This window comes from Muscardinus avellanarius (assembly GCF_963383645.1).
Source record: "Muscardinus avellanarius genome assembly, chromosome: 3".
Classification (NCBI taxonomy): domain Eukaryota; kingdom Metazoa; phylum Chordata; class Mammalia; order Rodentia; family Gliridae; genus Muscardinus; species Muscardinus avellanarius.
In genome coordinates, this window is record NC_137788.1 from 105,032,228 (window position 1) to 105,055,675 (window position 23,448).

Genomic DNA, 23,448 nt, shown 5'->3' on the forward strand with positions numbered 1-23,448 from the left:
GTTTGAGCTGGGTCATATGGTAGGTCCATTCCCATTCTTCTAAGGATCCTCCACACTGATCCCCCCAAAATTATTTCTAATCTCATCTTTTTCTGCATTCTCTGACATCCCAAAGAAGAGCCTGCATGGTACAGTTAAGTGGTATGTGGAAATTGTATTAAACAGCATTAAAGTTAAAGGAATTTTCTGTTTTCATTTTTTACCCAAAAGAGAAAAATATTTTTTGTTATAACAAAGTGAATGAACTAGAATTGAAGAATTAAAGAAGGTTCAGACTTTGGCAGAAAACATCACCTAATGACATTATTTAGTTTTATTGTTTGTTTGTTTGTTTACAGTGCTGGGGGTGGAACTCAGGGGCATCTATTTCTGAGCTACACCTCCAGCTTTAGTTTTTATTCTTTATTTTGAAACTGAGTCTTGCTATGATGCAAAGGGCTTCACTAAGTAGCTGAGGCTGTTTGAGAACCGTGATCCTCCTGTCTCATCCTCACAAATGCTGGGATTACAAACATGCACCACCACACCTGGATTTTACTCTTTATTTTGAAGCAAGGTCTCACCAGGTGCAGAAGGCCCACTAAATAGTTGAGGTTGTCAGCAAGCTGCAGTCCTCCTGTCTCAACCTCTCAAGTACTGGGACTACAAGCATGTGCCACCATGTCCGGCTTAAAACTACTTTTTAAAATTATGAAACACTTTGTTTTTGTTTTTGTTTTTGTTTTTGTTTTGGTGGTACTGGGGTTCCTGGAAGCCCTTCTATCTCCGGGCTACACTCCCAGACCTATTTTTTATACTTTTTTTATTTGGAAACAGGGTCTCCTAAGCCAGCGCGCGCAGCTGGCTTTGAACCTGCGCGATCCTCCTGTCTCTGCCTCCCAAGCGCGGGGATTACAAGCGTGCGCCCCCACCCCCGGCCTTAAAATTATGAAACACTTTGAATGGAAAAAAATAGAAAGAATAATGTCACTAATACACACACACCTATTTCCAGACATAATCAGTGACAGTATTTTGCTATATTTGCTTACAGTTATGTCGGTTATAGTTCAACCACAGAGGCAGGAAACAGAACCTCTAGAATGGAGATGTGTGGTGTGTGTGATTGTGTGTGAGTGTGTGTGTGTGTGTGTGTGTGTGTGCGCTTATGTATATAAATTATGCACAATGTATTATAGAGCCTTGATCATACACTCTGTGGGAGCTGGTTCAGCAGTCACTATAATGTTCTTGTCTCTGTGTGTGATGTTGGAGCTCGAGGTCTGCAGGGCAGGCCATTTGGAAGGGACAGTATGACCTGCAGCCCGTCATAATTGGCTGGAATCTGTACCATTCTTGCTGCCTCCAGCCTTGGTGAAGTGGATGCCTTTCATTCATCATAGACTTAATCAGATCCCTGGTCAAGGAGTCAGAGCAGCTGAGGGAGCATGCAGGTGAAGGAGGGGCAGTGCAGGCCCAGCTGCTGTGCCCTGCAGAGTAGGCTAGCCAGTGAAGGGCTAAGCACAGGAGGCTCAGAAGCACCTGCCCCAGCCCCTGGGCCCCAGAAACAAAAAGAGCCGCCCAGATCTTGCCTGCAAATAACTCTTGTAGCCCACCATAGACAAAAATGTACTAGGCAACATGTGTCTGTGTAACATTGTGTTTAGTTTTGATTGTTCCATCTGGCCAGTGATATCTGTATTGATACCCAATTTTATTTTTATATTAATTTACTTTAGTTAAAACACTTGAATGATTTTTTATTTTTTGGTGGTACTGGGGTTACTGGAAGCCCTTCTACCTCTGGACTACACTCCCAGACCTATTTTTTATACTTTTTTATTTGGAAACAGGGTCTCTTAAGCCGGCGTGGCTGGCTTTGAACCTGAGCGATCCTCCTGTCTCCGCCTCCCAAGTGCGGGGATTACAAGCCTGAGCCACCATGTCTGGCTCACTTGAAGGATTTAAAAGAGGACTTTTTAGTAAAGAAGAGCAGACAAGAAAAAAAGGACATCTTAATGTCTTGCAAGGCTACTTGAGTGACTGAAGTTTGGGGAAAGCTGAGCTAGCCTGTAATATTTCACAGAACCCTAAAACTGTGTTCTTTACTCTTCTGACTGTTATTGGGTTCTTGCTCCTGCCAAAGAATTCCTTCCCCTGAGTTTTGTTGTAATTAACTCTCTAGCCGTCTTTCATAATCCCGCTCAAGTACCGCGTCACACACAGTCCCTGAGTACCCTGGGGAGGATCCACATCCTCTTCCTTTGTTCTCTCCCGGACTTCCTTTCTACCAGGGCTCAATCGGTCTGGTATTTACAGCGTTGGATAGAATCGTCCTCACTTGAATGTATGTGCCTTGAAGGAAAGATTTGGGTCTCACCATGTTTGTTATCATCTGATCTACATCATACAGTGTGTTGAAAAGTGTTGCTAAAACCTTTTTTAAAAATTATACTGAAATAACAGGGGCAGTAGTCAAGTGGTGATATTCCCATTTTACTTGAAAGAAATATCGATAAAATAATTTGTCCACTCATTTTCTGTGTGTGTGTTTGTGTGGTACTGGAGATAGAACCTAGGGGCATTCTACCTCCAAGATACACCTCCAGCCTTATTTTTTATTCCTTACTTTTGAAATAAGGTCTCAGTGAGTTGTAGAGGGCCTCACTAAGTAGCTGAGGCTGTCCATGTACTGTGATCTTCCTGTCTCTGTCTCCCAAATGCTGGGGTTACAAGTGTGTGCCACCATGCCTAGCTTGTCCACTCTTTTTTTTTTTTTCTTGCGGGTCTGGGGATGGGACCCAGGGGCATTCTATTTCTGAGCTACACCCTCTGCACTATTTTTATTCTTTATTTTGAAATAAGGTCTCACTAAGTTGTGGAGAGCCTCAATAAGTAGCCGAAGCTGTCCGCAAATCGCTATCCTCAAGTCTCAGCCTCCTGAATGCTGGGATTACAAGTATGCGCCACCATGCCCGGCTTTGTCCACTCTTAGTTTAGCAGTAGGAACAAAGATTGGGCTCCATAATGACTGGCTTTCAATTCATATGTCTATGTCTTTGGCCACACTATTCTGTAAGGAATTAGTTTAAAAGTAAGTGTGAGCCGGGCGTGGTGGCGCAAGCTTGTAATCTCAGCATTTGGAGAGACCAGAGGCTCTTGGTTTGCTGACAGCCTCAGCTACTTGGCGAGGCCCTTCGTGACTCAGTAAGCCCTTGTTTAAAAAAAAAAAAAAAGACTAAAAAAATAGGGCTGGGGGTGTAGCTCTGAGGTACACTGCCCCTGGGTTCCATCCCTAGTACTGCAAAAAAAAAAAAAAAAAGTAAGTGTGGTAGGCTTTTATGTACATATTGGTGTATTGGGTTATTTTGGAGGGATATAGAATTATGTTAAGGTTTTTTTCCTATAGGACAAAACAACTCATAGAAAATTAGAATTTGACCGTCAACACAAGTAATCATACAATGAAATATTGCCCATTAAATAATGCAGCCAACTCAATGTTGTAAAAATTAAGAAAGGAAACACTGGTCTACAGTGGTTCATTGGAGCATTCAGAGATAGATTTGGGCTTGAACTGCACTTTGAGGCTTGAGCTTAGTGGAAAATGGAAAGGTCATTTCAGATGGAAAAACAAAATTTGGAAAAGCATAAAAGGGAGACTCCCTATTTTTGCTATACAGAGTGTGGGCCTAGCCAGCACACTGGATATTCTGTATTTATAGCTAAGATTCATTAGAAAAGCAGAATATCAGACTTTGGTCAGACTCTGCTTATTAAAGTCTGAGAAGCATTAAGCCGGGTATGTAAGGCGCACACTTGTGATCCCAGCATTTGGGAGGCTGAGATTGGAGGATCGTGGTTTGAAGACAGCCTCAGCTACTTAGTGAGGCCCTTTGCAATTCAGTGAGACCCTGTTTCAAAATAAAGAATAAAAAATAAGGAGCCGGGCGTGGTGGCGCACGCTTGTAATCCCCGCGCTTGGGAGGCGGAGACAGGAGGATCGCGCAGGTTCGAAGCCGGCTGCGCTGGCTTAAGAAACCCTGTCTCCAAATTAAAAAAAGTATAAAATAAAAAATAGGTCCGGGAGTGTAGCCTGGAGGTAGAAGGGCTTCCAGGAACCCCAATACCACAAAAAAAAAGAACTGGTACCTCAAAACATTAAAAAAAATAATAAAGTTTGAGAAGCACTGGATACTATTTGTATTGGGCCATGCAATTTGCTGTCGACTGGAGAAGCCTCCCATTTTCTTTTTAGGATAGGCCAGTTAGATGTGAATGAATTAAAGAGGTCATTGCTCAAGGTTGACCGGAGCTGTGGCTTAGACTTGAGTATACAGATTCATGTGCTTTTACATTACACAGTGGAAAAAGTTGTGTTTAGGAAATTGCATAGCTCTATGCAGAAAGCTTGAATGTGGGTTAATTACAATTGGGGCCAAGGAAACATCACTTTTCAATTAATATGTTTTGACAAGAATAGTTTCTTGAGGTGTTTCAGGAAGACTGATCTGGTGGCATAATGTGGTTGAATTAGTATGGAGAAGAGAGCATTTCAGGCACTAGTTATTCAGAGTAAATATATTTCAAAATTTTTGTGGTGCTGGGGATTTAAGGGGTGGGTGGTGATGATGATGATGATGATGGTGGTGGTGGTGGTGATGGTGATGGTGGTGGTGGTGGTGAGGATGGTGGTGGTGGTGAGGATGGTGGTGGTGGTGATGGTGGTAGTGGTGGTGGTAATGGTGGTGATGGTGGTGGTAGTGGTGATGGTGGTGGTGGTGGTGAGGATGGTGGTGGTGGAGGTGGTGATGGTGATGGTGGTGGTGGTGATGGTGGTAGTGGTGGTGGTAATGGTGGTGATGGTGGTGGTAGTGGTGATGGTGGTGGTGGTGGTGAGGATGGTGGTGGTGGAGGTGGTGATGGTGATGGTGGTGGTGGTAATGGTAGTGATGGTGGTGGTAGTGGTGATGGTGGTGGTGGTGGTGAGGATGGTGGTGATGGTGGTGGTGGTGGTGATGATGGTGGTCGTGGTGGTGATGGTGGTGGTAGTGGTGATGGTGGTGGTGGTGGTGGTGGTGGTAGTGGTGGTGGTGAGGATGGTGGTGGTGGAGGTGGTGGTGGTGGTAGTGATGGTGGTGGTGGTGGTGGTGGTGATGGTGGTGGTAGTGATGGTGATGGTGGTGGTGTTGGTGTTGGTGTTGGTGGTGGTGGTGGTGGTGGTGGTGGTGGTGGTGATGGTGATGGTGGTGGTGGTGGTGGTGGTGGTGGTGATGGTGGTGATGGTGGTGGTGGTGGCGGTGGTGTTCTGCCTCTGAGCTACATCCCAGCCCAGCCCTATTTCTTTTTTTTTTTTTTTTTTGGTGGTACTGGGGGTAGAACCCAGGGTCTTTCTACCTCCAGGCTATACTCCCACACCATTTTTATATTTTGTTTGGAAACAGGGTCTCACTAAGTTGCTGAGAGCCTCACTAAGTAGCTGAGGCTGGCTTCGAACCCGTGTGATCCTCCTGTCTCAGCCTCCCAAGCGTGGGGATTACAAGCACGCACCACCACGCCTGGCCTCCTATTTCATTTTTTATTTTGAAACAGAGTTGTTTCAAATGCTAACTATGAAAAATAGATACTATCAGTAAGTCAGCCAATCAGTACTTATCAGATATCCCTTTGTACTGGGCAATGAACACATGGTTCTGCCTTCATGATTAGGGTCTTACTTACTCCAGTATTGCTTTTGTTTGGGTCAATCAGATAACGGAGTACTAGATGCAGAAAAGACTAGTAATGGCAACGATAAAATCATCTTTGGTGGTGTCCCCTTGTTTTCCCTGAAGAAAATCTCTGGCCCCCAAATCAGGTGGCTCTCATTCGTATCCTGGATTACTGTTAGTGGTAAATGAAACTTTGAATGATCCAGTTAGTCGTCCCCTGTCTCATTCTTCCTCACAAAACAAATATCACACTTCACCATGACCTCACAGTGCAAGCTATTGTGATGAGATAATTTATGGGAGACTCTTTTGGTTTCCTGAGAAGTATTACAAGAGCTCATAATGTTGTTAATATGAAATTACTTTAAAAACCTTCCCTTTTTGAGACTTTTAAATTTTCAATCCCCTAGTGTGTTTTAGTCATTTTTCTACTTCTAATTACATTGAAAGGGAGAGAGGGGAAAAAAATCCAGCCATCTGTGGCACTTGTTCTTCTTCCCTGGAGGTAGAGCCAGAGAAGATAATGATTTACTTGAGATGTTGTTAGTCCCACTTGGAAGGAGAATGGATGTTGATTTCATATTGTGACTTAAAGGTCCATCTGCTGATGGGTGCCATTTGTCGAGATGCGAATGTGTTTAGTGATACAGTAATAGCAGAGAAAATAATGAGAGAGCGCCCCCCACCGGGAGGAAAGGAGCAGGATGTGTGAGCCATGTGAAGTTGTCCCAGCCAAAGGTGGAAACTAAGGAAATCCACCACCGTGGTGTGTGTGCAGGTGGTGCGTCTCGTGGCTAGGCGCTTGCCAAGCCACCCTTGACTTCCTGTGACGGTGTAGCCCTGTGTGTGGTCTGTCCTCAGAGTGTAAGCCTCACCTCTCTGACCTAACCTCCTGTGACCCTTGCATGGCATTATCCCTCCATATCCTTACTGCCTGCAGACTCTGCCACCCATGGCTGGCAAAACTGAGTATGTTATGGGTTTCTGAGGTTCCACTGAGGCTGGCACTGCAGAGAAGAGTTGCGGGGTCTGACCTTTCTGGTGACATACAATTGTGGCCTTGTGTGTTTTGTGGAGGACTTGGAATGTGTATGTATTTGTGTGTGTGCACATACACAGATGCATCGGGTGGGCCAGGGAGGCATGGATGGGAGGACGGCATAGAAGATGAGATTGCAGATTGCCAGGAATAAAGTCAGGTAATAACTGGTTCATACACATAATACCGATTAACTAGGTTTCACTGTTCCCTACGTTATGAATACAGGTATATTTGAGTATCTGTCCCTTGTTTTTTAATTACTTTCTCCAAATTGTAGTGTTTACTGAGAATAGTAGCCTTCATCATGAAGCACACTTCCAATTAGAGGACCTCTGTACCTAGAACACAGCCTATCCTAGAACAATCCAGATAAAAATATGTGTTAGTGTGTAGCCAACAGGAACTTAGGCCAGTGCTGGCACCTGGCGCCGAGCTGCCTGTGCTGCTGTTACTGGTGATCTGTCCTGGTAATTTGTTCACAGCCTCGCTGGATGTGTTGATCTGGGTCATTCGCTTTGGAAGCCCAAAGTTGAATGGAACATAAATATGCAGTGAAGAAAGCGTTTGTGTTCTAGAAAACTCTAGATGGAGCTCCGGGGGTGAACAGAGGCAGGAGAGGACTTCTGGAGGCTGGCGAGGAGGGCAAGATGGGAAGGAAGGCGATATCTGACGCTGCATCTTGGGGGATGGGAAAAGTCCCCCCTCCAGGTGAAAAGAAAGCTGAAGGGAGCTCATTGAGAGAGAAAGCAATGTCAGTTTGCTTTGCCTGGCGGGAGGCCGTGTGTTCACCAGCTCTGAGCCGTCTCCCCTCCGTTCCCTTGCTCTGTGATTTTCATTTCTTTATACACATCAATTAAATTTCAGCAGATTATAATCAAGGGGTGCAGGGACTAAATGGATGACAGTGGCTTTGTGATTGTAGTGACTGCTAAGTGAATCATCTGTCTGTTCTTGTGATTATTATGGTTTTTATTTTTATAAGCTGATTACCTCCCCTCCTCAAATGTCCTTAGTAGTATGCAAATAAGGGTCAGGGAACATGTGAGCCTAGGAACATGTTTTCTTTTGCATCTTATAATAAATCAGCACACCTACTGCCCTGTGGCAGCTTTGTACATCGACAGAAAGGCCCACAGTCCATCGCTGTGAAATAGATTGGGACTGCCTTGGGTCCTTCAGCCTTACCAAGAAGGAGAAATCACATCCTAGGTTTTACATTAGCTTTCTGTTATGACGCACACAATGTCGTGACTCCTCTCTTTCCTTGACAGTAATTCCATCTTGCAGTGGTGATAAATGGCTCTGCCTCTAGCTCCTTCGCTTCTCCACTTAGCTGAAGATGCCCCTGCAGGTCAGGGTGTATGGAGCCCCTGCTTGCGTTCCCTGCACACTGGAGAGGAAGCTGTTGGCAAGTCTCTCCAACTTCACAGGACTCAGCCCAGAGCGCACATCCATGTGTCCCAGAGAAATCTTATGCTTTGTGGTTTTTAGACACTTATTCTGTTTAAAAGTATATTAAGGCCGGGCGTGGTGGCGCATGCTTGTAATCCCCGCGCTTGGGAGGCGGAAACAGGAGGATCGCGCAGGTTCGAAGCCAGCCGTGCCCGCTGGCGTAGGAGAACCTGTTTCTAAATAAAAATATAAAATAGGTCTGGGAGTGTAGCCCGGAGGTAGAAGGGCTTCCAGGAACCCCAGTACCACAAAAAAAAAAAAAAAGTATATTAAGACACCAAGTTCAAAGCTAATGGAGATGGTTTCATGATTGTCACTCTGGAGAAGACTAATTATGTGTTTTCTTTTTTGGTACTAGGGATTGAACCCAGGGGCATTCTGCCACTAAGTGATACCCCTCTTCAGCCCTTCTTATTTTTTATTTTGAAACAGGCTCTCACTAAGTTTCTGAAGATCTCCCTAAGTTGCTGAGACTGGACTCAAACCTGTAATCCTCCTGTCTCACTCTATCAAGTACCGGAATTATAAGTGTGTACCATCATGCTTGGAGAATTATGTAGTTTCTTAATACATGTTAAGCTTGAAATAATAATTTAACAATGAGAGCTAATATAAATGGGAATCTATAGAATACAAAAGCCACAAAGGACTCAACAACTTATAAAGCCAATTGTGAGTAGCAGCCACAGAGCCTGAACAGTCAGTGACAATTACACATGTATTCAGTAACTAGTGAATGAATGAACGAATGAATGAATGAATGAAGCATTTTTCTTTGGTGTAGGACAATTATGGTTAAATTAAACCAAGATCATATCCAAGTAAAGGTTGTGAAGTGAATATATATCCCTGGGATTTTGAATTTCTTTAAATCTTATTAGTTATATGCCATATTTGGAGTGGTATTGGTTATTGAACCCAGAGGCATTCTGACTCTGAGCAATACCCCTTGCCTTTTAATTTTTTTTTTTTTTTTTTTGAGATAGGGTCTAACTAAATTGCTAAGGCTCTCACTAAATTGCTTAGGCTGGCCTCAAATTTGTGATCCTCCTGGTTCAACCTCCCATATACTGGGATTACAGGTATGTGTCACTGTGCCCAGTTACATACCATATTTTAAAATACTATCTATTCAAATATATGCTATACTCACCTGCTTTAGTAAAGCAATAGTATGGATACTGTTTTCTGAGACATTCAACTGTGCTGCAGACAATGTCTTGTTTAGATCATGATTCCAAGGGCAAGATACTCCTGGCCAGAATGGCAGTCTTTGAAATCAGAGCCCATGATACGGCCTTCGCCTCCAGTGTCAAACCACCTAAGCAGAGTCCTCAGCATCAGATATGCCCAGATATGAAAGGAAAACCCATGGAAGGAGCATAAAGTCCTCTGCAGGTCGACTGTTCTTTATGTACTGCGTGAAGCTTTCTTCTCATAGGGTTCTCCTTGGTTTCTGATGGGGTTCATTTCTGTAGCTCATAAAAACACAAAAGCAAGTAGCAGACCCTTGGAGGCCTGCAGGCTTCCTGAGTCCTCCCCGTGCACAGCTCAAGTCTGCAGTATGTGATTTCGTGTGTTTGCTCTTTCAGCTCTACGTGGCCACGGAAGCCATCCTCATTGCGCTGGTCGGGGCCACGCCATCGTATCACTGGGACCTGGCTGAGCTCCTGCCCAACCAGAGCCACAGCAACCAGTCAGCTGGCCAGGACCAGGCCTTTGGGGACTGGCTCCTGACCGCCAACGGCAGCGAGATCCACAAGCACGTGCACTTCAGCGGCAGCTTCACCTCCATTGCCTCTGAGGTATCCACAGGCCGTCACCCCAAAAATGGCTTCCTTCCTCCTGATGCAACTCGTCTTTTTCTCTTATGATTTAAATTTCAGCCACATCTCCGGGTAACTTTCTTGTAAATGTAAAAGTTAAAGGTCTTACTGTACCAAAGGAGACTGTCATATAAAAACACATTCTATTCTTTCTGCTCCCTATACATGGGAGAAGCATGTGTCTTGCCAGTTGAGTTAGGTGGAATTCTTAGAAACTCCAAAAGAGCTAAAACTCCTATTTTGATTATAGCGTCCTTTGAAAGTGAGTTAAAACTTTCATCTTTATTGCAAAGGAAAGCAAGAGAACCGTAGTGACCCATCTATAACATCTGTTCATTTTAAAGTCCAGTTCAGTGTGGAGGTCACAGGGACCACCTTGGATGCACAATGTACAGATATGGTTCTACTGGTGTGAGCAGGAAGCTCTGCTTTGAGGGGGCTTTGCAGCCAGCCATAGGCTCTGGTCCTGCCTAGCCAGCCAAAGAGAAAGACACGGAGGGTCCATGGCCTGGTGAGTTGAGACCCTAGGATAGGAGGGGCCGGAAAACACTGGTACTGCTTGTGAAGACATTGAAATCCTCCCATCTCTATTGCCTACTTGCCAGGGCTGTCCATGTGCCTGTCCCCACTTGGCCTGTTGTTGGACCCTGTGACCCAGTTAAAAGGGTAAATGCCTGGAGCGGCAGGGAGCCTCGGGGCCCTTGCACAGTCCTTGGTCCTGACTGCCACGAAGCCCTCTGACCACTCCCCTGCAGGGACAGCGCAGCGGCTGCCAGATGCCCTGAACCATGGCCAGTGCGGGCCCTGGACACGCTCTGCATGTGTGTGTGCAGTACGGCCCCAGCCAGCCTTTCCTATCGTCGTTTTCTTTTTTTGCTCACTAGCCTCTGGGTAGAACATCCTAAAAACAGAAGATAAGCTAAGGGTGGTGTTTACTTGGTCTTTCCTTAGAACTGATAATTACTAGATTAACTTCTTAAGCAACTGCAAAGCAGCATTTCCAGCGAGAACCCAGTCGTGGCACTGCTTACTCAGAAACCTCCAGTGACTCTCCCACCGCACACAGGACATAATGGAGACCCAAGGCTCTCACACGCCGCAGCGGGCTCGGCTGTACTCTCCAGTGCTCCTGCACTTCAGCCCTGCCCACTCCTTTCCCAGTAATATTACAGTTTCCTGCACAGGCCCCGGGCTCTCAGCCTACGCCTGTCATGGGGTAATGATGCCATCTCCAGCCACCCTAGCATTTACCTGTGCCGTCCTCGGCCACTTTCAATGTCACCTACCCTGTGAGACCTTCCCAGCTCACTTCCCAGAAAGAATTCTCTTTTGTTTCTGCTCTGGTAGCATTTTGCTTGCACTTATGCTACCAGCTACCAGCTATTGTTTTTGGCTCATCTGTGTGTGTGTGTGTGTGTGTGTGTGTGTGTGTGTGTGTGTGCGCGCGCTTTACTGGAGATTGAAGCCAGGAGTATCCTGCCACTGAGCTATATAGCCCTTTTTCTTTTTTAGGTTGAAACAGGGTCTCACTAAGTTGCTGAAGCCCTTGCTAAGTTGCTGAGATTGGCTTCAAACCTACAATCCTCCTGTTTTAGCTTCCCAAGTGCTGGATTACAGGTGTGCACCACCATGCGCGGATCAACTCTCTGTTTTTTTGTTTTGTTTTGTTTTTGTGGTGCTAGAGATTGAACCCGGGGGCATTCTACCTCAGAGGTATAACCTCAATCCTATTTTTTATTCTTTATTTTGAAACAGGGTCTCACTAAGTTATGGAGGGCCTCACTAAGTAGCTGAGGCTGACTGCAAACCTGAATCCTCCTGTCTCAGCCTCCCAAATCCTGGGATTACAAGCATGGGCCGCCACGCCCAGCTAACTTTCTGGGTTTTTTTTTGTTTTGTTTTTGTTTTTGTTTTTGTGGTACTGGGGGTGGAAAACTGGGGCTTTCTATCTCCAGGCTATACTCCCAGACCTATTTCATACTTTATTTTTAAACAGGGTCTCACTAAGTTGTTGAGAGGCTCACTAAGTAGCTGAGGGTGGCTTTAATCCTGTGCAATCATCCTGTCTCAGTCTCCCAAGTGCTGGGATTACAAGTGTATGCCACCACACCCAGCTTAACTCTCTGATTTAAAAGGTTTTTGAGGTCAGATATCATGTTTGGTCGCCACTGTACCTGCAGGACACACTAACAGCTGCAGTAACCACTGCTGCCACTAACATATTCACATAACAAATGGCATTGCAGAATGACTACCACATGCCAGACACTGGGAGATTTTACAACCCTTGTCTCATTTAATCCTCGCAATAAGTCTATGCAATATTTTTTCTCCATTTTAGAACTGAAGAAATTGAGCCTGGCGTGGTGGCACACACTTGTAATCCCAGCGCTTGGGAGACTGAAACAGGAGGATCACACAGGTTCAAAGCCAGCCTCAGCTACTTAGTGAGGCTCTCAGCAACTTAGACCTTGTTTCCAAATAAAGTATGAAATAGGTCTGGGAGTGTAACCCAGAGGTAGAAAGCCCTGGGTTCCACCCCCAGGACCCCCCCCCCACACACACACACACAAAGAACTGAAGAAATTGAGACTTCTGGAGGTCTCAATTTTTTATTTAAACCCAAATTCATCTTCACTGAGAAGCCTGTATTCTTAATTATTGTACTTTTTAGGAAGTTATCCAATCCAAATTGGCATGCACATCTCTTAAGGTTCTTTATTTGTTAGGTAACAGTAGCCAAATAATTTTTAAGTCTTTATTTGTAAATAATTTTAAAGTTATAGAAATTTTAAGAATAGTATGAAGAATACCCTTACATCTTTTAATTTTATCTCTTGCTAATATTTTGCTTCAGTGATGTTACTGTTGTCTTTGTTTTTTCTAAGCAGTCTTAAAGTTGCAAATACCAGCACTCTTTTACATCCAGATACTTCAATGTGTATTTCTAAAAGTAAGACTTTGTATTATAACATCACCTAGTACAGTTATCAGGTTAAGTCATTTGGTATTGCTACTAGAGTTTTACTTAAATTTTATTAGTAATGTTGATATACCATCCATATCTGGTTTTATCACTTGACCCAATGTAGTCCTTGATAGAATTGGATTCTTTGCTAAATGTACTGACCAAATCATTCAGAATTACATATTCTATTTGGATGTTATAACTTTTAGTATCCTTTGACTTTCACCTTTTATTCTCTTATATATGGATATATACATGTTTATGCACGTGGTATGTGTGTGTGTGTCTGTGAGTGTGTGTGTGTGTGTGTGTGTGTGTGTGTGTGTGTGTGTGTGTGTGTGTTGAGCTCAGGGCCTTCGGATGCTGGGCAAGGGCTCTACCTCTGAGCTATATTCCTAGCATTTTTAGTTTTATTTTCAGCCATAATCTCACTGAGTTGCCCAGGCTGGCCTCAAACTTGTGATCCTCTTGCCTTCACCCCCTTCCAGTAACTTGGATTACAGGCATACACCACCACGCCCTGATTATGAAATTGTTGATATTTTTAAAGAATTGACACCCTTTGCCTTTCCTTTTAAAAATGAGACCATCTTAGCCGGGCATGGTGGTGCACGCTTGGGAGGCAGAGACAGGAGGACCACGCAGGTTTGAAGCCAGCTGCGCTGGCTTAAGAGACCGTGTTTCCAAATAAAAAAGTATAAAATAGGTCTGGGAGTGTAGCCCGGAGGTAGAAGGGTTTCCAAAAACCCCAGTACCACCAAAAAAAAAAAAAAAAAAAAAGAAAAAAAAAAGAAAAAAATGAGAGCATCTTTATTTTTGTCCTACCTGATGATCCCTCCTTTTGGTTGGTTAGGTATCTCTGATCAGAACAGCCTATAAGCAGTGTTTCCTTCTCAGGATGTCACATCTGGAGAGACACGAGATCCATCTGCCCACTTTCGGTGATGTTTATTTTTATTATTATTCCAGCTGTCTTCTGAGATTCCCCCCCTCGTAGCCTTAATTATCTTGGGCTCTAGCGGACGCTGCTTGCTCCGAGGTCCCGCCATGGAAGGTTGCTGCTTCAAGCAGCTCCCTGAAAATTGTTCCATGGGTCCTGCCATGGAAGGTCACTGCCCTAGGCAGCTTCCTGATAACAGTCTTCTCGCACAAAAATGACACGGAGTCGGTATAATAATTTGGAAAAAATATATTTAATATTTGGGGGATCAGGGAAGAGAGAGATGACAATTCTCCTGGCCTTCTGTAGTTTAAGTCCCTTTTTATTGAGGGTTTAAACAAAGCAAACGGCCAGGAGGTCACCAGTTAAGTTGAGGATTACAAGGTAAGTTTTAGGGAAAGACAGTCTTGGCCCAGATTTGGGGAGTGGCACGGTGAACATTTCAGGGAGAGCAGGAGGTCATCAAAGTCCGCCTTTTGGTCCCATCAGATCCCAGAAAGTTTGTCTGCTTGCAGTTTCCACTTAGCATGTGTTGTGTAGATAGCTAAGCGTCTGAAATGGTGACCTCACTGCATAAGCTAAGACTGCTTTCAACAGTTACTATTGTTTCATTTCAAGGAATAAAAAAAGAAAATCTCTGGGATCACTTTCAGATTATGTAAATGTATTGTTCTTTATCAGATTCCCACTTTCAATTTAGTATTCATTGATGACTCTTGTATGGACCAACCTCAGTGGTGGCAAAATGGTTACTTCTTAGTCCAGCACAAAAGAGCAAAAACAGTTTGAAAAGGAATAAAGCAGGAGAAAGCAGCCCACCTTCCCCTCCATGTTACTAGTGTGCATCCTGCTCTTTCCCATAAGCAAGAGCCCTCCCCCTTGGGTGCTTGTCTATTAGCCTATACGTCTTAAGTGTGTACTCACAGATTCCTGTTATTTTCAATGACTTACACTTTATTATAGACCTTAATTATTCTGCTGCTCAAAGAATCTCCAGTTTACTAGTGGGAACCTTTTCAAGCTGGCTTTTGCATCCTTTTAAAACTTTTTAATTAAAGTTTTATTTTGAAATAATTGTAAATTTACATGCACTTGCAGGGAATGGTAAAGAGAAAGTCTGTGTACTATTTCCCCAGTTTCCCCACTGGTAACATTTTCCCAGACCATTCTGTGCTGTCACAGCCAAGCACCTGACACTGATACAGCTGAGACACAAAACATTCCCATAGTGGAAGGGATCTGTCTTGGCCTTAGGCTCCCTCCAGAGGGGTGCCCCTTCCCTCCCTTACTTACTTTTTCCTAATCCCCCCTGACTATTGATCATAACTTTGTCATTTGAAAAATGACATAAAAAGGGAATCATACTGTTGGAGCCCTAGGGGACTGACTTTTTCTACTCAGCATAATTCTCTACAGGTGCATCTAAATTGAGTTATATTTTTGCAATTATTTAATAAGGCTTAGAATAGAGTAAATTGATTTTTAATTGTTTTTCAAGATTGTTTTTGCTATTTTAGCTCCTTTTCCTTTTCATATAAATTTTAGAATTTTTGTATCTATATCTACTAAAAATATTTTTGGGATTCTGATAGGAGTTGTCTTAAACCCTTATATCAGTTTGGGAGAATTGACATTTTTTAGTGTGTTGAACTTCCAGTATATGAGTACTATATGTTATTATTATTTTTTTCAATTTTTTTTTGTGGTACTGGGAATGGAGCCCAAGGGCATTCTACCTCCAAGATATACCCCCAGCTCTATTTTTTATTCTTTATTTTGAGACAGGGTCTCACTGAGTTGCAAAGGGCCTCACTCAGTAACTGAGGCTGTCCATGAACCGCGATTCTCCGGTCTCAGCCTCCCGAATGCCGTGGTTACAAGCGTGCGCCACCACGCCCGGCTACTGTATGTTATTTTGAATTTCTTTGATTTCTTTCATCATTGCTTCATAGTCTTTAGTATACGAGTTGTGAACATATGTTGTTAGAAAAACACCTAAATATTTCTCTTTTTTATTTTTAGTGCTTGGAAGTAGGACTGTATTTTAAATTTCAGTGTCTAGAAATTTAATGATTCTTATATATTTATCTTGTATCCTTTGATCTTTGTGAAGTCCATAATTCTAGGAGTATTTTTTTTTTTTTTTGTGGTACTGGGGGTGGAACCCAGAGGCTTTCTACTTCCGGGCTATACTCCCAGACCCATTTTATATTTTATTTGGAAACAGGGTCTCACTAAGTTGCTGAGAGCCTCACTGAGTAGCTGAGGCTGGCTTCGACCCTGCGCGATCCTCCTGTCTCAGCCTCCCAAGCACGGGGATTACAAGCGTGCACCACCATGCCCGGCTAGGGGTATTTAATCCTGTCAAAATAGAGGCAGTTTTAGTTCTTCTTTTAAAATCCTGCTCTGGTTACAGTTTCCAGCATGAGGCCAAATGAAAACACAAGCAGTGACTTAGTGAGGTACGTTTAGTCCTTCACTATTAAGTATAATGTCAACTCTTTAGTTTTTGTAGATTTTTAAAAATCAGGTTGAGGAAGTGTTCCCCACTTAATATTATTTTTCGTATTACGGATTTAACCCTGGGGTATTCTATCTCTGATCTACACCGTCATCAAAAAGTATTTTTGTAACAGGGTCTTCACTAAGTAGGTAGGCTGGCCTTGAACCTACAATTCTCCTGTCTCAGCCTGCCAAGCCACCATGCCTGGCTTCATTTTAATATTCTTGAGAGTTTTTATTATAAATGTGTTAAACACTTTTTCTATATCAGTATGGTAACAGTATGATTTTTCCCCCTATACATTCTAATTTTGTAGATGTGTAACACTGATTAATTTTTATACATGGAGAAAGAATATAATTCTTATTATATATTGCTGAATCTATTTGCCAGTAATTTGCTAAAGACTTTTTGCTTTTATGTTTGTAAGAGGTTTTGGCTTATGTTTTTATTTTGTATTATCTTTTTATCTTGGTAACAGGGTAATACTAGCTTCATAGAGAAAATAGGCCCATTTTGTCCTCTGGGAAGTTAACCTCCCTCTGTGTCTTCTTGGTCATTTCTAAGCACTTCAAAGATTTTTGGCATAACAAGATATCCCAGAGTTATCTTTCACCCACCTGCCCCAGCTGTGGCATCTGTCATTTCTCCTGAAAGCCCTGTTTCCATCAGAGTGACCTGGGTATCATTGGTGCAGAACTGTGCTTAGTACTTTAAGTTAGTCAATGTAGCAACACTCTGCTCCGGTACATCAGGCACTCAAAAAATTTAGTGAAATTAATGTGGCTGAAACCACAATTAGGAGCCCTTTTAGATATTACCAGAAGGATATAATCAGGAACAAACGTTCACTGAGCAACTACTACTTGCCTCATGCTAAAAAGGTTTCCAGAAAAGGAAGGAGAGCTGAAGGACCCGATGCTTCCAGGCAGGAGGACTGGGCACCCTGACCCACTGTGTGTGGTGTTGACATCCCAAAGGCTCACAGTAAACAGTGCTCGACAGGAGACTGAAGACGGAGGGAAGGAGAATCAACCAGATAAATTAGAGGGCTACTTCTCCCAAGACAGAGTTGGTCAGAGTTGACAGAAGAGATGGAATTACATGGTTCCCTGGCAAGTGTTGACACTCTCTAACCAGGTCTGAGAGCGATCACTTTCTTCTTACCACCTGCGTACTAGCCCATTAGGGTGCGCCTGGGAGTTGCTGCCGCCTCCCCGCTGTCTTGTTTGCCTGCATCTCTTGTCTCCTTTCTCCTTCCTCCCTGCCTTCCTTCCCCTCCATGGTTCTCTGTCGCTGTCATTTTATCTCTGTAAATGTTTCTGTTTCTCTCTGTCTCCCCATACATTCTCCCTGTCTGTATTTACCTCCCTATCTCTTTTTCTGTTTAGCTGTGTTGCGCTCACCAATTCTACCTTGCTCCTCTCTCCCTCTCCGTCTGTCTGTCTTTGTGGGCCTCTGTGTCTGTCTCTTGCTCTGATGACCTCCTCCCTGTTACTCATCTTCTCATCTTTTCCGTTCTCATTCCCACCCAGTTGTAGCCACTAAGACACACACACACACACACACACACACACACACACACACACACACACCTGGTGCAATGGCGCACACCTGTAATCCCAGGACCTGGGAGGATCACCGGTTTGAGGCTAGTCTCAGCAACTTAGCAAGACCCTCAGCAACTTAGTGTGATCCTGTTTGAAAATAAACAAATAAATAATAAATAAATAAAAAGGGCTGGGGTATAACTTGGAGGTAGAATGCCCTGGGGTTCCGTTCCCTATACAAAACAAAAGAAAAAAACTTTTTTGCTTTAAATCATACACCTAATAAGCTGTTATTCTGGGATTCAGTGAGCCCATAGTCTTTTGATTGCACCAGTGATTTCTAAATTAATAACAAAAACAAAAACTTTTTTTGGTTGTAAGTGGTATCTTAGATGCCATGTCAGTTTATTTTATTTTATTTTATTTCATTTTTGGTGGCACTGGGGGTAGAACCCGGGGGCTTTCTACCTCCGGGCTATACTCCCAGACCTATTTTATATTTTATTTGGAAGCAGGGTCTCGCCAAGTTGCTGAGAGCCTCACTAAGTAGCTGAGGCTGGCTTCGAACCTGTGCGATCCTCCTGTCTCAGCCTCCCAAGTGTGGGGATTACAAGCCTTCACCACCATGTCTGGCACCATGTCAGTTTTAGAAGAGCTAAATGCTTTGCCGTCATCATTGAAGAAGGGCAGGTTTTGGGGAGCCCCTCTGATACGCCCAGCCTCCCATGTAGCCCCAGAAACACTTGCAGGACAACAGGGCAGAGAGCTCGCTCTGCCTGGGCCGCCTGCTCTTTGGCAGTGGCGTGGCAGACGTGCTGGTGGCAGGAGGGGTCGGGGTAAACTGGCAAGAGGGTCAGCATTGCATTGACTGTGGGAGGCGGTCCCTGGGCACACACACTGGGCCTAAAGCCATGTGGATTGAGACTCACCTGCCTTCGACGGAGTGAATTCTAGGAGAGACAAGAAGACCACAGTGACACCCCTGTTGTAGTTTGCACATTGACAGGAGAACGTGGGCTCGTGGCAGTGGAGTTGCTTACTCTGTCTCCAGCGGAGCTTGCCCTCCTTCCCGTGGCCCTCCCACTGTGGCCCAAAACAAGCAGGAGGGTGCGGGAGGCAGCCTGTCCTGAGTGGTGTCCTGCACTCAAGGTTGCTTGTATCTGACTTGTGAGGAGTCTGGATAGCGTTCCTGCACACACACCCCTCAAAGACGATGGCGCACGCTTGTAATCCCAGCATTTGGGAGGCTGAGACCGGAGGATCGCGGTTCGTGGACAGCCTCAGTTACTTAGTGAGGCCCTCTGCAATTCAGTGAGACCCTGTTTCAAAATAAAGAATAAAAAATAGGGCAGGGGGTGTAGCTTGGAGGTTGACTGCCCCTGGGTTCCATCCTCAGACCCGCAAAAAAAAAAAAAAAAAAAAAAAAAAAAGACGGTGGAAATAGTCATGATTCGGTTCTGCCTTATTAACTGTCAAGCCCAGGTACGACATGTTTCCTGATACAACAGAAAATAACAAAGGAGTATTAAATACAATTAACAAATTCCCTGTGCCTCAGCAGCTTACTGTGCGACCAGAGCTCTGCGGCCATCTGCCAGCGGCAATACCACCCTCCTGCATCTCTCTTCTCGGAGTAGACCTGGAGACCTGACTAGGGCCCGCACTGCTTTGCACTTTCAATGCAGAATCTCTTGTTTTTGTCCAAAGTCCTTTGGTTTAATTTGGAGGTTGAGGTCCAGGGTCCACACCCTCTGCCCCGGGTTCCATGCATGTGAGTTCTGAGCGAGTCTCATTTGGCTTCTGCCCTGGGAGTTGGAATCGTGTGTGGGTGGTCTTCTGAGTTCTGGGGTGGTCTGCAGCAGATGGTATCAGAGGCTGGGATCCAGGTTTCCTGCTGCTGCCCAACCCACAAGTTAACAGAAAATAGGAACAGCGCAGAGGAACAGCAGTGGTGCCCAGGATGGGCCCCCACCACTCCGCAGTCAGCGTCCTTCGCCGTCTCTGCACTGAGTTGAATGAATCTTCATTACCCAAGTGCAGCTCTGAGCCAAACCTCTACGTAAGGGCGATAATTCAATTTTGGTTGCTCTCTAGATTTTCAGTTGCTTCTCCAATTTCCAGAGTGGGAATACTGAAACAATCTGTGGTTTATAACAAAAATAATATTTTATTTCTTAGTTTAAAAATTTAAATCAAAGAACAAGTCATCTAGTCGGGAATGGCGACATACACCAGTAATACCAGTACTTGGAAGGTTGAAACAGGAGGATTGCGTGTTTCAAGACCAGCCTCGGCAACTTAATGAGATTCTCAGCAATCTAGTGAGACCCTGTTTCAAAACTAAAAATATAAGAAACGACTTGTGGGATGGGAGCAGGTAGGTAGGAGATAGAATGTCCCAGGTGTTCAATTCCCAGTACAAAAAAAAAAAAGTTATCTTTGCCAGGCGTGGTGGTGCACGCTTGTAATCCCAGCATTTGTGAGGCAGAGAAAGGAGGATTGTGGTTCGCAGACAGCCACAGCTACTTAGTGAGGCCCTCTGCAACTTAGTGAGACCCTGTTTCAAAGTAAAGAATAAAATATAGGGCTAGGGGTATAGCTTGGAGATAGAATGCCCCTGGGTTCCATCCCCAGACCCGCCAAATAAAAAAAAAAAAAATTGTCTGTATCTATCATATGAAAGTCCTGAAAATAAATATCAAGTTGTGCAGAACTCTGTAGTTTAGGATGTTATATTTAAAACACACATTTTAAACTGTGCATGGTGGCGTACACTTGCAATCCCAGTACTTGAGAGGCTGAGACAGGAGGAACGCAGGTTCAAGGCCAGCCTCAACAACTTAGCAAGGCCCTCTGCAACTTAGTGAGACCCTATTTCAAAATAAATAAGATAGGGATGGGAGTGTAGTTTAGAGGTAGAAGACCCCAGGGTTTTATCCCCAGTACAACATACACACAAGAAAAATAATAAAAAAAATTAAAACACAGTTTTAGTGCAGGGCGTGGTGGCGCACACTTGTAATCCTCACGCTTGGGAGGCGGAGGAGACAGGAGGATTGTGCAGGTTCGAAGCCAACCTTGCTGGCTTAAGAGACCCTGTTTCCAAATAAAAATATAAAAATAGGTCTGGAGGTATAGCCCGGAGGTAGAAGGGTTTCCAGGAACCCAAGTACCACCAAAAAAACAAAAACAAAAACAAGAAACTTAAAACTCTTGCCCAGAGCCAGGTGTCGTGGCACATGCTTGTAATCCCAGTATTTGGGAAACTGAGGCAGGAGGATTGCAGGTTCAAGGTCAGCCTCAGCTACTTAGTGAGACTCTGCAACTTAGTGAGACCCTGTTTCAAAAAAAAAGAATTTAAAAAAAAGTAGGGTTTGGGTGTAGCTCTGAAGTAGAATGCCCCTGGGTTCGATCCTAGTACTGCAAAACAAAACAAAACAATAACAACCTCCTTCTCTGCATTTTGGGGAAGGTTGAATAAAAGGTTAGGTAGATGTGATTCTTTGGGTATTTAATGCAAAGAAAAAATCAACACCAACCCTCTAATTTAGTAATCTTTACTATTCTAAAATGAGCTAATAGCCATTGGGGTGAATTTATGTTGCAAATTGCTGTCTGCTGTATTCAAATTATTCCCTGAGCTCTGACTCATAGAGAAAACACCAAATATCACGGAGACACACAATTATCATGCTTAATTAATGTTTGCAACCAAAAAGTGGAAGGTTGGAATCTTTAATATCATCGTGGATATTGAAGAGCTGAAATTAACTGACTATTATCTTGAGATTAATATATTTTCCCCAAGCCATACCCTGGGGTCAAAAGACCCGGTATTAAAACTATTTGAAAAATTCACTGCAATTAATTGCTTTAGGGGCTAATTTTTTTAATGTCTCGCTTCCTCGTGGCTGTACTACCGACTATTATAGCCTGCACACTTCACGCATTAAGTGGTAATTCAGACTGACAACTACATTGAAATGCAGCAAGTTAGTTAATCACCGTGAAACTGTTCCTCAAATGCCCTGGCCAAGTACACCCTAATCACGGGAGGCCTCTGATTACCTGATTTTCTCCTGCAGGGAGACTTTTCTGTACAGAGTTGTAGATAATTTTTTATGGGAGGTACAGGACAGGGGAGGCCTGAAGTTTGATTGGAATTGTTCTCAGAACTGTTTGGGAGCTTTCACAGCAGAGCAGTAACCATCACCCTGGCTGCTCAGAGCCCTCAAGGCCAGCCTTTGGGGTGTTGGGGGAAGTCCGTGTGTTCTAGAACAGCACCCCTGCGATACTGACTTGATTGGGCGTCAGGGTTGTGGCAGTGGTTGCCATGTGACTTGGTTTCCCCTCAGAGAACTATGGGGCCACCGGGAGCTCAGCCGACAGGCACCTGTGTGGTCTGGTTTGGCTGTTGTGGTAGGGCTGCCTGGACAGCCAGAGGAAGCTGCCCTCTGTCCCTGAATAGCCCTGTGCTCTGTCGTCCTTTCTAGCTAGTTGCCCTGGGCTCTGGAACAAGAAAGTATGGCGCTGGCATTGAGATACTGTATGTGAAGATGCCGGTAAGACTAGAGCGTTCACTCCTGTTACATCAATAATTCAGCAAGTATTATTTCTGGCAGATGCTATAAGATCAGCATTTGCAATACAAACCTGCCCTTATGGAGTACGCAGCATCGTAGGGGACGGACAAGTGAACACGTGATTCAGCACGCATCAGGTTTGGTGGTACTGGGGGTGGAACCCAGAGGCTTTCTACCTCCGGGCTACACTCCCAGACCTTTTTTTTATTATTATTATTTTATTTGGAAACAGGGTCTCACTAAGTTGCTGAGAGCCTCACTAAGTAGCTGAGGCTGGCTTCGAACCCGTGTGATCTTCCTGTCTCAGCCTCCCAAGTGTGGAGATCACAAGCGTGCGCCACCACGCCCGGCCATGCATCAGGTTTGGAACAATAATAGGGGAGATTTGGCAGCGAGGAGAGAGGGCTGGCTCTGTCGAGATGGTCGGCAATTCTCAGGGACATGCTGCAGAGGATGAATAGGGCTGAGCTGGAGTGGGGGGACTAGGGTACAACGAGTATGAATATCTGTTCCCATCAGGGTTCAGGCTTCCTGGCAAAGGTAGAATGAGCATTCTGTTGGTTTCCTCTTGGTGGCCGAGCCCTTACCCACCATTGCAAGGCAGTGGACCCAGATTATTCATATATGGGTAGGCAAAGTCGGTCACCTGCCCTGAGCCCAAGGAAATGACCCTAGGCTTGGTGTAGATTCATTGACTGCCTTCTCTATTAGAATGGCCTGTGCATATGGCATGTTTCCCAGCTATTATTTCATAAAATGTTGTCATGAACGAGGAGAATAGGAGAAGGAAGAAGAGAATGGGCAGCTTAGGTCATGGGGAAGCCGAGGCAGGGACACACTCATGACGCTGACAGAGCTGACGGGGCGTTGCTCAGAGCAGTGACCGGGCGTGCC

At 44.4% G+C, this 23,448-nt stretch overlaps 1 protein-coding gene across 1 annotated transcript in view; it reads left to right on the forward strand.

The window, feature by feature from the left end:
- Positions 1–23,448, forward strand: part of SLC22A15 (solute carrier family 22 member 15) — a gene marked incomplete at both ends in the record, with an annotated part of 80,917 nt that overhangs the window by 6,025 nt on the left and 51,444 nt on the right. The window contains one exon of the mRNA XM_080692815.1: positions 9,777–9,989. Within this exon, the coding sequence (XP_080548941.1) occupies positions 9,777–9,989 (213 nt within the window). The remainder of the gene's footprint in view (positions 1–9,776; positions 9,990–23,448) is intronic.